Consider the following 11,828-nt stretch of genomic DNA (forward strand, 5'->3'; position numbering starts at 1 on the left):
CAGTGCTGCTGGTCTGTGTGCCAGTGAACTCAGACGTGACCCCAGCCAACTCGCTGGGCTGCACCCACCTTCCCCAGACCCAACCCCTGAAAGGGCCCCAGCTCTCCCAAGGGGTCCCCAGCTGGAGAAGGCTGGGCTGGGCTCAGCCCCCAGTGGTGGGCGCACAGCAGGCATCCTGGGGGCAGTTCTCCAGTGCTCCAGCCCCCTTGCTCTCCCGAGGGGGTCCCCACCTGGAGAAGGCTGGCGGGGCTCAGCCCCCAGTGGTGGGCGCACAGCGGGCGTGCGGGGGGCTGTTCTCCAGTGCCCCAGCCCCCTGGCTCTCCCAAAGGTGGGTCCCCAGCTGGAGAAGGCTGGCGGGGCTCATCCCCCAGTGCTGGGCACACAGCAGGCGTCCTGGGGGCTGTTTTCCAGTGACCCTTGGCATGGCTCTTTGCAGGGTGAGGCTCCATACTCCAGCCACTCCAGCAGCAACACACTGTCCAGCTGCGCCTCCAGCCGACACAGTGACGAACGCTGGTCTGATGTGCCCGACCCCGCCGAGGGCGAGCCAGACTCCATCTGCAAGGGGGGCTCCAGCGACAGCGGCATTGACACCGCGCTCTACGCCAAGCCCTCTCGCCTGGGGCCGCCCCAAGCCCTGCTGGGCTCTGCCCACTACGAGAGTGGGGGCAAGAGGAGGGAACCTTCGCCCGCCGTCAGCGCGGGCAGCCAGAGCCAAGGCTACCGGCCCAAGATGTACGCAGCAGGAGCCAGCGCAGCCGGGCCTGCCACAGCCCCCAGCCGTGGCAGTGAGCTCTTCAAGCAGCCAAGGTAACCCGGCCTGCGCAGCCCAGAGCACTGGGGGTGGGGCTGGGAGGGAAGCAGGGGAACCCCGCCACCACCACCGGTGATGGGAAGGCTCCAGGGTCTGCTTGAGCTCTTGCTGGGAGACCGACAGAGGTGGAAACTGGGGAAAAGCCAGTCCCTTGGCCAGCCACTTCCTCCCTCCGCCGGTTCTTGGAGCTGGGCAGCGTCTCCGGTCATGTGCTGTGCCAGTCTGGGTGAGAGACGCTGGCTGGGGAGGTCTGAGCATGCAGCAAAATTCCCAGAAACCTCCGAGAGGCTGAGGCCTGGCGGAAACGTAGCTCAGATCTGCTGAGTGGTGTCCTGGTACCACTGCAATGATGCTGCTTTTGTCCAGAGTCTGAGGCTCCGAGGTGCAGACGGGGATCTGTGTCCTCTGGACACCGGGTCTGCAGCCCTCTCTGTGGCCCAGCCTGGGGGAGGCCTTACATCTGGCTGCCCCTGCCGTGGGGCTGGAGGGCAAAGCTCAAAGCAGGTTCCTGGCCCTAGCGTCCTCCAGGTAAAAGCCAGCACAGCAGCTGCAGCACCGGGCAGTGGAACAGCCCAGGCAGCTTTTGAAGGCGATAGGTCCATGCTGGAGAAATAGGATCCCCAGCTGGGGTAAATCGGCCCTAAGTCCATCAAAGCCGGCAGGCCGAGCCGATTCGCACCCCTGGCACCTTAATGGACGAACCGTCTCTTGGGAGAGGCTGGGAGGGGTGTTCCCCTGCAGGCTGTGAGCTGCAATGAAGAGAGAGCCAGTTCCTGGCACCCCTCTAGGGCATGGGCTGAAAGGGGAGCCCTGGCTTTGGGTGCTGACGCTATCCTGCCAGTCCCCAGGGTTTAGAACTCAGAGCCTGGCCCCCCGAATCATGGGATTTCCAAACTGCTCCCTGCTGGGCTCGGTATTCGCTATCTGGTTGGGGAGCTCCTGGGGTGCCACTTTCAGGCCTTTCTCTGTAACCACCAAGGCACTGAACCCCCCAATCACATGACTCCAGCAGCTGGGCCCTAAGGGGCAAACGCCCCAAATCTCATGAGCTGGCAACACCTTGCTTGTCAGCTAGTGCTCGTCTCCCCCCACCAGGTTTGCAACCTCAGCCGTGTTTACGGGGCACCGGATCTGTTCCACTGAAACAATGAAAAGCAGCTACAGCTCCTGCCCCAGCCCCGACTCCCCGCCAGGTTTGGGGTTTTACAGCCCCTGTGTTTGCTTGATTTCCTCTCGAGAGGGGCAGCTGGGAAAGTGATTCTCTTCAAAGAACCGTTACCATCCCAGAACCAAATAGCCTTTACACCCGAACTTCTGGGGGTCACGATTCCCCCAGTGAGGAGTGATTTGGGGGTGCCCAACTGGAGGTGCCTGTCCGGGGTCCCTATTTTCACAAGTCAGACTTTCTGCCCCAGCCGAATCCCGGCCCTTTAGAGGGTCTCAAGTCCTTGCTCACACCTGCATATAACCCTGCTATAAAACCAGCCAGTCACGTTCTCAGACAGGGCTGGCTTGTAAAGCGCCAGTGTCCCTTTAAATGCTCAGAGACACCAAAGCCCCAGAGACTGGGCCCCGTGCTAGTCTTGGGCCCGAACTCAGCGCTGCCGTGGAGCAGCAGACTTGTAATCCCAACCCAGAAACTCCCGGGTTAGTACCGGGTGCGGTGTTTTAAAATGGGTGAGGAAAGGCTACCCGGGAGCATCCCAGAGTGGCTTGTTCCCAGCTAGAGGCACTGGTGCTGGGGTGAAGTTGGATTTCCGCCTGACCTCAATTGATTTCCTTTTGTTTTTTTCTTTGTTTTACTTTGTAGTAATTTCAGTTTGCGACAAGGGCGCCCTGCTCAGGGTTACAAAACGCCCATGGCTGAGACTCCCAGGCCCCCACGCATGTCCCAGTCCAGCTCCTTCCAGCTGTCTGCCTCTGTCCCCAAATCCTTCTTTTCCAAACAGCCCAGCAGGAACAAGCCCGCGTCAGGGTGGAAGAGAGCCGAGGAGACCCCCACGAGACCTGTGGCCTTCACAGACCCAAAGAAGTAAGTGCTTCTCATTGAGCTGCCGGCTGGTGGGATGGGGCTGAGCAGAGCGCCAGGCGTGCGAGATCTCTGCCATGGCCAAGTGATTGGCACTCGAGCGGTAGCCTTTGGCAGCTTCTCGTCCGTTGCCTCGGTGTACGTCGGGCCGTGAGCTCTGAGCCGAGTCTGTGTGCACGTGGGAGCCTCGCTCGCTCCCAGCCGGTGCCCACCACCTCATTCCACTCCCTACCCCCAGCCTGGGCAGCTCTTGCTTGGCACCGGAGGGGGTGGGCATGGGCAGCCCCCCATGGGCACCAGAGCAGGTCTGCAGCTGCTGCCAGCACATGGGACTGACTGCTGGGTGGGAGGAGCTGAAACAAGGGGTCTGAGTCTGCCCCGCCCCCCCATGCAGGAAGGCAGGAGGGCCCCACTCTGGGTCACTCTCACAGGGCACGGAGAAAGGCTCTGGCATCTCTGCGTGGGTAGCAGGATGTGCGCAAATCTGGTTGGTGCCAGCCCACGCCAGCACAACGAGTTAAAGTCAAAGATCAGAGAGGATGGTGGCCATGTGCCTGTCCAGTGTGGCGCTGCCATCAGAGAGGCCATGGCTCCTTGTTTGCTCTGTGGGCCTGCCATTGCCGCAGTCCAGCTCAGCGAGAGGCATCTGGGAGCCGTGGCTCCCGGCCTTTCACCTAGCAGGGCTGAGGGGTGAAAAGGAGACCGGAGCTGTGGCCCCGTCCCTTCTCACTCACAGGCCCCAGTCATTCCCCTGCCTCCTGCAAAGGCTAATACACGGCACAGCCGCTGGCCTCGCCTGGCCCCACTGGATCTGTTGCTGCTCCCGCGCTGGCCAGGGCATGAAAACCACCCCAGAAAATCTAGAATTGGGCCAGTCACTGCCTGAGCAGAGCTTTTCTTGTCCATCTCTGCCGGGCATCAGGAGGGGCCTGCCCCAGCTTGGGCTGTCAAATCACCACCCGTGAATCTCCTACTCAGACATGCCCAGTGGGGAGGGAACTAGGCAGGGAGCAGCCCCACATCTCCTCTGCTGTGACCTGTAGCAAGTCACAGCTCTGTTCCTCAGTTTCCCTGCCTATCTCTGTGTTTGTCCAGACCATGCGCTCTTTAGACTGTTGCACTGGTCCTGTGCACGGGGCCCTGATCTCAGTCAGGGTCTGGGCAGCGCCCGGCACAACGGGACCCCAGTCTCAGCCAGGGTCAGTGGGCGTCGCCTGGCCCGACGGGGCCCTGATCTCGGCCAGGGTCAGTGGGCACAGCTGTCCTACAAATAACTCGCACCAGGCAGAAGTTTGAGGGAAATTGTTTCCATCGCTCCTGCGTGGGCTCGACGCTTTACAAATGGAGTCCCTGTTCCTGTCCCAGAGAGATGACAAGTGAAGCCCAAATCCAGCCGGAGCACTAGGGGAGACAGAGTTTTCCGGAGGATTCAGAGGAGCAGGGGGTGGGGGTCTCCTGACCAACAGAAGGGCTGTGAACGCCCAGGGGCTTTGGCAGGCAGACACCCCTCTTGCCTCGGGGCACCTGGTTCAGGTGGCCCTGTACCTACGGGCATTGACCATCCGGCCTGCTGTGCTCTTGGCTAACGGGGGCTGCTCCTGGAGCACGTCTCTGAGCACGTCTCTTCCCACGCTGCTCTAGGCAAATCGACATGAACACCAAGAACGTCTTTGGGCAGCCCAGGCTGCGGGCGTCGCTCCGGGACCTGCGCTCCCCGCGCAAGAACTACAAGTCCACCATTGAGGACGACCTGAAGAAGCTCATCATTATGGATGGCTTGGGCCCGGAGCCGGAGAGAGCCATGGTGGGTGCAGGCCGACAGGGCGGGCCCCGTAGCAGTGGTTGGGCTCCAGTGGGCAGGACTCCTGGGTTCTGTTCCCAGCTCTGGGCAGGGAGTAGGGGCTGGGGAGCCAGGACTCCTGGGTTCCATCCCCAGCTCTGTCACTTATCTAGTGGGTGATCTTGGCGAATCCCTTCCCTGCTCTGTGCCTCAGTTTCGCCTCCCACACTGTACTGTGAGCTCTTTGGGGCAGGAACAGGCTCTCACCCTGGTTCTGTGCCATCCCCAAGCCCGGTCTGTGATGCGTCTTCTCGGTGCTGATAGTAACCCTGGGTTATAGCGGGAAGTAACTGTGTTTCTGCGACAGTCTCCGCAGAAGCCTCTCCAGCGGACGTTATCAGACGAGAGCCTGTGTAGCGGGAGGAGAGACGCCAGCTATGCCAATGGCACCTGCTTCGAACAGTCCCTGGCCAGCGATGTCCTCTTCACCAGCATCTACCCGTCTAACACGCTGCCCACCCGGCGGCAGCACCCACAGCCGGGCAACGGGGCCCTCCCTGAGAAGAAATGTGAGTATGGCACAGGTCTCGGTTAGAGTGGGGGGCTGGCAGCCAGGACTTCTGGGTTCTCTCTCTGGCTCTGGGAGGGGAGTGGGGTCTAGTGGTTGGGGGAGGGGAGATGGGAGCCTGGACTCCTGGGTTCTATCCCCAGCTCAGGCTGGCCTGCTGTGTGACTCCGGCTGTTTCACTTCCCCTCGCTGTGAAAGGGGACGGTGATGTACCGTGGTTGGGGGTCCCTAGGTGTCGAATGTGAGAGAGATGCAGGGTAGCGTGTGATGTTGGTGCTGCCGTGGTCCCGGTTCGTCAGGAGCACACGGGGGCCTGCCTGGCAGAGAGATACCATGCACTGCACATGTGGTTGTTAGCAGAAGAGAGCTGGTTCTCCCCGCAGGCGGGCGCAGCTCCCCCTCTGGGAAGAACCAGGGCGTCTCCACCCAGTCCCAGGTGGGTCTCCTTGAACCCTCACAGAATTGGCCCCTTCCTTCCCTCTCTCCCACATTGCTCTGCCTGGACGTTGGTCCCTCCCCCCAGCGCTGGCCTGATTCCTGCGAGCGGCCATGGGATCCGCTGGCAGATCGCCCCAGGCTCCAGTTAGGTCCTGGAGAAGGGTGCCACACAGCACAGCCCCAGGAGCCGGGGCGGGGGTTGGATCCAAGGGCTGGAGCATATGGATGCTGCAGACCAGCCCAAAGGTGCTAACGGGGTGACTGGTTGACCCACAAGCTGGGGGTGCTCACTCCCAGGCTGCGCTTTGCCCTAGGGGGGAGATGGCAGCAGGGAAGTGCGCTGCTCCGAGCATCCTCTGTCCCCTCTGCTCTCCCTAAAGCCACCATCTCTGCCTCGGAGCTGTCACTGAGCGACATGCGGGACCAGCCCACGAGACGCCTCGACCCGGGGCTGATGCCTCTGCCCGACACAGCAGCTGGCCTGGAATGGTCCAGCCTAGTCAATGCTGCGAAGGCCTATGAAGGTAGGAGCGCCCTGGCGTCTGCAGAACGCTCGCTTCCCCGGCCAGGGAGCCGCGCCCTGCCAGCGCAGGGGGTGCTGCTGGCTGCCAGTTAGCTGAGCCGCGCCCAGACAGCTGCGGCGTGGGGAAAGTATTGCCCAGTTAATGGCCGCGAGAGGGAAATTGAGGCACGACCTCCCTTTGCAGGAGGCGATGGTGATTGATACTTCCCGTGGCCTCGTAGAGCTCTGAGAACGGAGCCGGGGGAGAGGTGCTGGAACTAGGGGTGCAGGGGGGCTGCAGCTCCCCCTGGATTGAAGTGGTTTTCATCATATCCAGGGTTACAGTTCAGTTCAGTGGCTCTCCGCACCCCCATGGTACCCATTGTTCCAGAGCCCCAGGGCTTGGGGCAGCAGAGCTGGACGTGCCATGGGGGTTGCTGGGACAGTGACGGGAAGTGGGTATGAACTGGGGGTTTCAAAGCCGCCTGGCGTCCGTGAGTCTCCTCCCCGGGGGAGCTGCTGTCCCTTCGCTCCATCTCTGCCACCCCTCCCAGCTCTGACTCGGAGCCAGGGAGCCCCAGGCCAGCGGGGCCGGGCCGAGTCCCTCCATGCTGTCCCCTGCCAGCTCAGCACTTGGTCAGTGTCCTCCAGAGGGAGGGGTGGGCCCCCAGGTTCAGAGCCATCCTGTGGGAGCAGATTCCAAGGGGTCTCTTCGTCGGGAGGGGACAGCTGCCCGGGTGGGTGATGGGCTCTCGGCCATGGGGTATCTGTAGGGTGGCACTGGGCGTGTGAGGAGGCCCCAGCTCTGCACTGGGGGGGTTCCCTGGGCGTGGTGCTGCAGGAGGTTGGAGCAGCCTGGGCCCTGCTCACTGCTTGGATTCCCCTGTTTCTGCCCCTAGGCCTGCCCTGCCACGGGCGGGGTCAGCAAAGGGCTGATGGCTTGACTGCTGCCCATTACACTGGGATCCAGGGGCCCGTAATCCCAGCAGCGCGACGGCTTCCCTGGGAGCAGTTTGGGGCCATGTGTCTGCGTCTTCCCAGCGCCTGGCGAAGGGCTCCATCTGCTCTCTGCCTCTGGGATGGCCACACTCCCCCCTGCAGCCGTTGTTTGAATGGGGGCTGGGGGAGCGGGGGCAATCCAGAGGGGCTGGTGGCACTTCAAGTCCCCAAGAGCCTTGGTAGCCCGCGGGTCCCTGGGCCTGGTGCAGTCGCCTGGGCTCGGCTGCTGCATCCTGCTGCTCTCTGAGCGGCCCCGGAGGCACCCTCGTCCTATCCAGCAGCAGGGGGAGCCCAGCGGATGGTGTGTGGGCAGTGCCCCCGGCTCTGGAAATGGGTGTCCTGCTGCTCTTGCAGCACACGGGGGGGCGCCTTCCTTCGCATGGGGCCGGCTCTTACCCCTCCCCTCCCTGGCTTGTCCCACGTGGCCGGTTCTGCCCAGTGCCCTGAAGCCACAATGTGTCCGGACCTGTCGAATCTCCTGTCTGTGCGTCACGCTCATGTGGCTGTGAGCCCCACCCCAGGGTTCTGACAGGGCCGGGAGACGCATGGAAGCCCTTGTTGTGCGGCTCAGGGAGAAATACAGGTGCCCAGCACCCTGCTGTGACCGAGACCCCTCCCCAGGTAGGAGCCTGCTCCCCTGGCACTGGACCATGGTGAGTGTGTGGGACCCTGCGGTCCTGACTTGGGCAGCTCTGTTAGTGGTTAGAGCACAGAGCTGGGCCCCAGGAAGCCCCAAATTCTAGTCCCGGGGGCTGGGCTCTGCTGTCCTCGAGTGCAATGGGGCCTGGTCATCGGGGAGTGGGGGGGGAGGGCGGGTCTGGTGCTGAGTGGTAGGTGGGGAGCAGGGCACAGCGTATTCATCAGCTCCCACGGCTCTTCTGCACTGCTGCCCCTCCCCATGTCCAGCATCTGGGGAGTGGGGGGGTTTTGCTGGTGAGGTGCCTCCCTGCACTGTGACCCACGGGCTGTGCAGGGGGCAGTCTCCAGAGTAGCCTGAAAAGCCCTCGGGTCCCCTCGTGCTGTGGGGTGAGCCACACCTCTGCTCCTCACCGTACCCAGCTGCCGACTCTAGACAAAGCTGGGTTCAGCACATCATCTCGCCTGTGACTTCTGCTGACGCTCGCATCCCCAGGGAGCCGCGGCCTCGCCAGCATGACAAAATAAACAGCCCCTGCTAGGCAAGGCTGCTAGCGTGGCTGAGGGGAGCTGTGTGGCGCGAGAGGCCGGCACTGGGAGCACAGGCGTGGCCAGGCCTTAGCAGGGGAGATCTGAGCCCCTGCGGATTCTCTGCGCCCTGTCTCTTCCCATCACCCCCTTCCCGCAGTGAAATGTACCAATCTGTGGGGGTGGGGCCTGCTTCAGCCCCACACAAATATTGCCCCCCTGACCCCCCCATTCCCAGGGAGTGGGAAGTGTCAAGCCCCAAATTTCCGCTTGGAAGAGAAAGGCATGTAGCCAGAGCCAGCCACAGGGCAGCACAGCGAGGGTTTACTCTGGAAGGGGCTGCAGGTGTGTGAGGAGGGGATGGGGTCCATGGGCTGGGCGGGAGCAGGCCTGTGCCCAGTGGGGTGTCCTGCGAGTGCTCGGCAGGCCTGCTGCAAGGGACCCTGTGGAGACTGGTGCCCCCAGGCCAGAGTCATGGGGGCATGTGCCATGGGCCTTCCCCCAGCTGCATTTGACGTGGTTCCGACTTTCCTGTGGTCTTTTGGCTGTGGCATGTCACCCTGCCTGGGAAAAGGTCCCGGCCCCAGCCGTGCAGCAGGAGTCACGCTGGCCATTCCTGGAAGGGCCTGATCTCTGCCCACGGACTCCCCAGGTGCTGCCCACTGTGCTGCAGGACGGGGCAGTCAGTGAGACTCCACTGAGCTCCCCTCGGGCTGAGAAACGGGGCTGGCAGCCCCTGATGCCCGCGCAGGGCTCTGTGGGCCAGGCGTGAGTCAGGCCGGGGGCACTGCCTGGGAATTGGGCTCCGGGAGGAGCTCCTCTCTGGCATGGAGCGGTGACTCGGGGGCTGCCATGGCTCCGTGTACAGCTTTGTGCTCCAGCAAGGGCTGAGGCAGGCAGCGCGAGGGCCCGGGGTGTGCGGGTGCCCTCCGGGCATGGGAACGGCAAAACACAGCCATTTCTTTGCCTTGCAGTGCAGAGAGCTGTCTCCCTCTTCTCCCTCAACGACTCAGCGCTGAGCCCCGAGGCCCCTGCCGCGCCCAGCCTGGAGAGACAGCCCACGCCCCGCACCACGCCCACCATGAGGTAAGCGGGGAGCCCGTGGGAGCCTGGCTCCCGCCCCTCTCTGTTGTGTCCAGCAGCAGTCCAGGAAGCGAGCGCCCTCCAGGCCTGGGCTGCGGGCGAGGGCTCGGGCAAGCCAGTGCCTCTTCCTGGTAGCAGTAACCCACCCACCCACCCTGGCATGGCTCTCCATGGAGCTGGCACTGCAGCCAGATGCCACGGGCAGGGCGCTGTGGGAGCCGTCTGCCAGCTGTAGGGCAGCGGGGGGCAGACATGCAGCCTCAGCTGGCCTGCATGGGGGAGCCCCCATCACAGCTGTGTCCTGACGCCCCAGACACAGAGGGGTGGGAGGAGCCTGAATCTGTGTGTCTGTAGGGTCATGCCAGTGTTTCCTCCTTCCCCACAGCCTGGCTGGGAGACTGTTCCCTTGCCCCGGTGCTGCCCGCAGTGCCCATGGGCTGCATCAGGTCTCTGCAGCCCTGCCAGCTGCCCTTGCCCGCGCTGGGTCCCTGGCAGGCCAGCGAGATGCGCTGACCCCTGTTTTCCCCTCCCCAGCGAGGAGCTGCCCCTGGACCTGACGGGGAAGGTGTGTCAGCTAGAGGCCATGCTGAAGCAGCTACACAGCGACCTGCAGAAAGTAAGGGGCTGCCCCCTTCCCCTCCTGTCGGCCCCATCGGGCACCCCCTTTTCTCTGCCACCGGGCAGCCTCTTAGAAAGCACCATCGGGCGGGAGTGTCTGTGCCTGCAGGCAAGGGGGCCTAACGGCTTTGAGCCAGGACTCATGGGTTCACTCCTTGCTCCCGTTTGCTGTGGAGCTGTGAGAAGGCTGGTGGCCCGGCGAGGGGGCTGGCAGGGGGGGACTGGCTGCATCTGGGAGCTCTCCAAACACCCCCTCTCTCGCTCAGGAGAAGCAGGACAAGGTGGTGCTGCAGGCGGAGGTGGCCAGTCTGCGCCAGAACAACCAGCGGCTGCAGGAGGAGTCGCAGACGGCCAATGAGCAGCTACGCAAGTTCGCTGAGATCTTCTCCAACCCTGTGGATAAGGAGCTGTGAGCTCCCCTCTCGGGTGCCAAGTGCCACGCTCACCCAGTGCTGTACCGAGATCTCCAGCCCCGTGGGTAAGGAGCTGTGAGCGCCCCTCTCGGGCGCCAGGTGCCACGCTCACCCGGCGCTGTACCGAGATCTCCAGCCTCGTGGGTAAGGAGCTGTGAGCTCCCCTCTCGGGCGCCAGGTGCCACGCACACCCGGCGCTGTACCGAGATCTCCAGCCTCGTGGGTAAGGAGCTGTGAGCTCCCCTCTCGGGCGCCAGGTGCCACGCACACCCGGCGCTGTACCGAGATCTCCAGCCCCGTGGGTAAGGAGCTGTGAGTGCCCCTCTCGGGCGCCAGGTGCCACGCACACCCGGCACTGTACCGAGATCTCTAGCCCCGTGGGTAAGGAGCTGTGAGCTCCCCTCTCGGGCGCCAGGTGCCACGCACACCCGGCACTCTACCCCCAGGCTGCTGGCTGGGTGAGGGCAGCAGCAGAGCCCTGGGACACGCAGTTGGCTGGGGCAACTTTCAGGGCACTGGGGAAGCTGCTGATGTGCTGGGAGGGGTCTGTCCTTGGAAGGTGCATCGCCGGCCCTTCCGCACCTGCACCATGTCCCTGGCAATATGGGGCGAAACATGGGATTTATGGATCCATATCTCTCCACACGGTGCCAGGGATCCATGTCTGTTCTCTGCCCTGCCACCAGGATGTTCTTGGGGCACCAATGCCAGACATGGCAGCCTGTTAAACCTGATGCAAAGGGCGCTGCTGGGCCCCTGGCTAGCATAGGGGCTCCTTACCCTGCAGCTCCCAGGACGACTAGCTCCTGGGGGCAAACCTTGGCTAATCCAGGAGCTGTCCCTGTGGAGTGACTTGATTCCAGCCTTGCGCACTAAGCAGCCCTTCTGCACCACGCTCTTATGGCCAGTTCCCAGGAGAGTCTGCCGTGGACACAGCAATACGGAGCTGGGCAGGGTCACTGACCATGGTTCTGTTCAGAACTTGCAGTGGTTTTTCTGGTGTATAATTATTATAATGGGGCTGTACCCATACCTGAGAGAATTTAAAAATTGCCCCCGACTGTGGAGAGCACTTCCTCAAAGCTAAATTATTTTCTAGCGAATACAATGCTGAGAGCGGCTCAGGAAGTGCACATTGATTGCACTGGAAATGTTCTTTATAAAACACTATATTTGTATAAATGAGACTTTGTTTGTAAGACTTTTCTATGAGATTTCTGTACCTGGTGCTAGGCCGCGAGAGGCAGCGCTCGCTCCTCCCTGCGTTCGCAGCAGCCGAGAGGAGGCGCATGCGGCAGCGGGAGGGATTAACCTGCTCTTATGGCGGTTGGTGGGGAGCACTGCTTTGCCAGGGGCTGGGAGAGATGTGGGACCGGTGTCCGTCCTTCGCCCCACAGTGGCTCCCGGGCAGGGCTGTGTG

The 11,828-nt window shown here is 62.8% G+C and overlaps 1 protein-coding gene across 5 annotated transcripts in view; it reads left to right on the top strand.

The window, feature by feature from the left end:
- SIPA1L3 (signal induced proliferation associated 1 like 3) overlaps positions 1 to 11,593 on the top strand; it is a 133,883-nt gene extending 122,290 nt beyond the window's left edge. For all 5 annotated transcript variants that reach the window (XM_075070579.1, XM_075070578.1, XM_075070580.1 and 2 more), the window contains 8 exons: positions 437 to 810; positions 2,625 to 2,846; positions 4,485 to 4,647; positions 4,991 to 5,192; positions 6,010 to 6,153; positions 9,269 to 9,380; positions 9,912 to 9,993; positions 10,262 to 11,593. In XM_075070579.1, the coding sequence (XP_074926680.1) occupies positions 437 to 810; positions 2,625 to 2,846; positions 4,485 to 4,647; positions 4,991 to 5,192; positions 6,010 to 6,153; positions 9,269 to 9,380; positions 9,912 to 9,993; positions 10,262 to 10,408 (1,446 nt within the window). In that variant the 3' untranslated portion in view covers positions 10,409 to 11,593. The remainder of the gene's footprint in view (positions 1 to 436; positions 811 to 2,624; positions 2,847 to 4,484; positions 4,648 to 4,990; positions 5,193 to 6,009; positions 6,154 to 9,268; positions 9,381 to 9,911; positions 9,994 to 10,261) is intronic.
- The last annotated feature ends 235 nt before the right edge of the window (positions 11,594 to 11,828 follow it).

Source organism: Chelonoidis abingdonii, chromosome 11 (assembly GCF_003597395.2).
Source record: "Chelonoidis abingdonii isolate Lonesome George chromosome 11, CheloAbing_2.0, whole genome shotgun sequence".
Lineage (NCBI taxonomy): Eukaryota > Metazoa > Chordata > Testudines > Testudinidae > Chelonoidis > Chelonoidis abingdonii.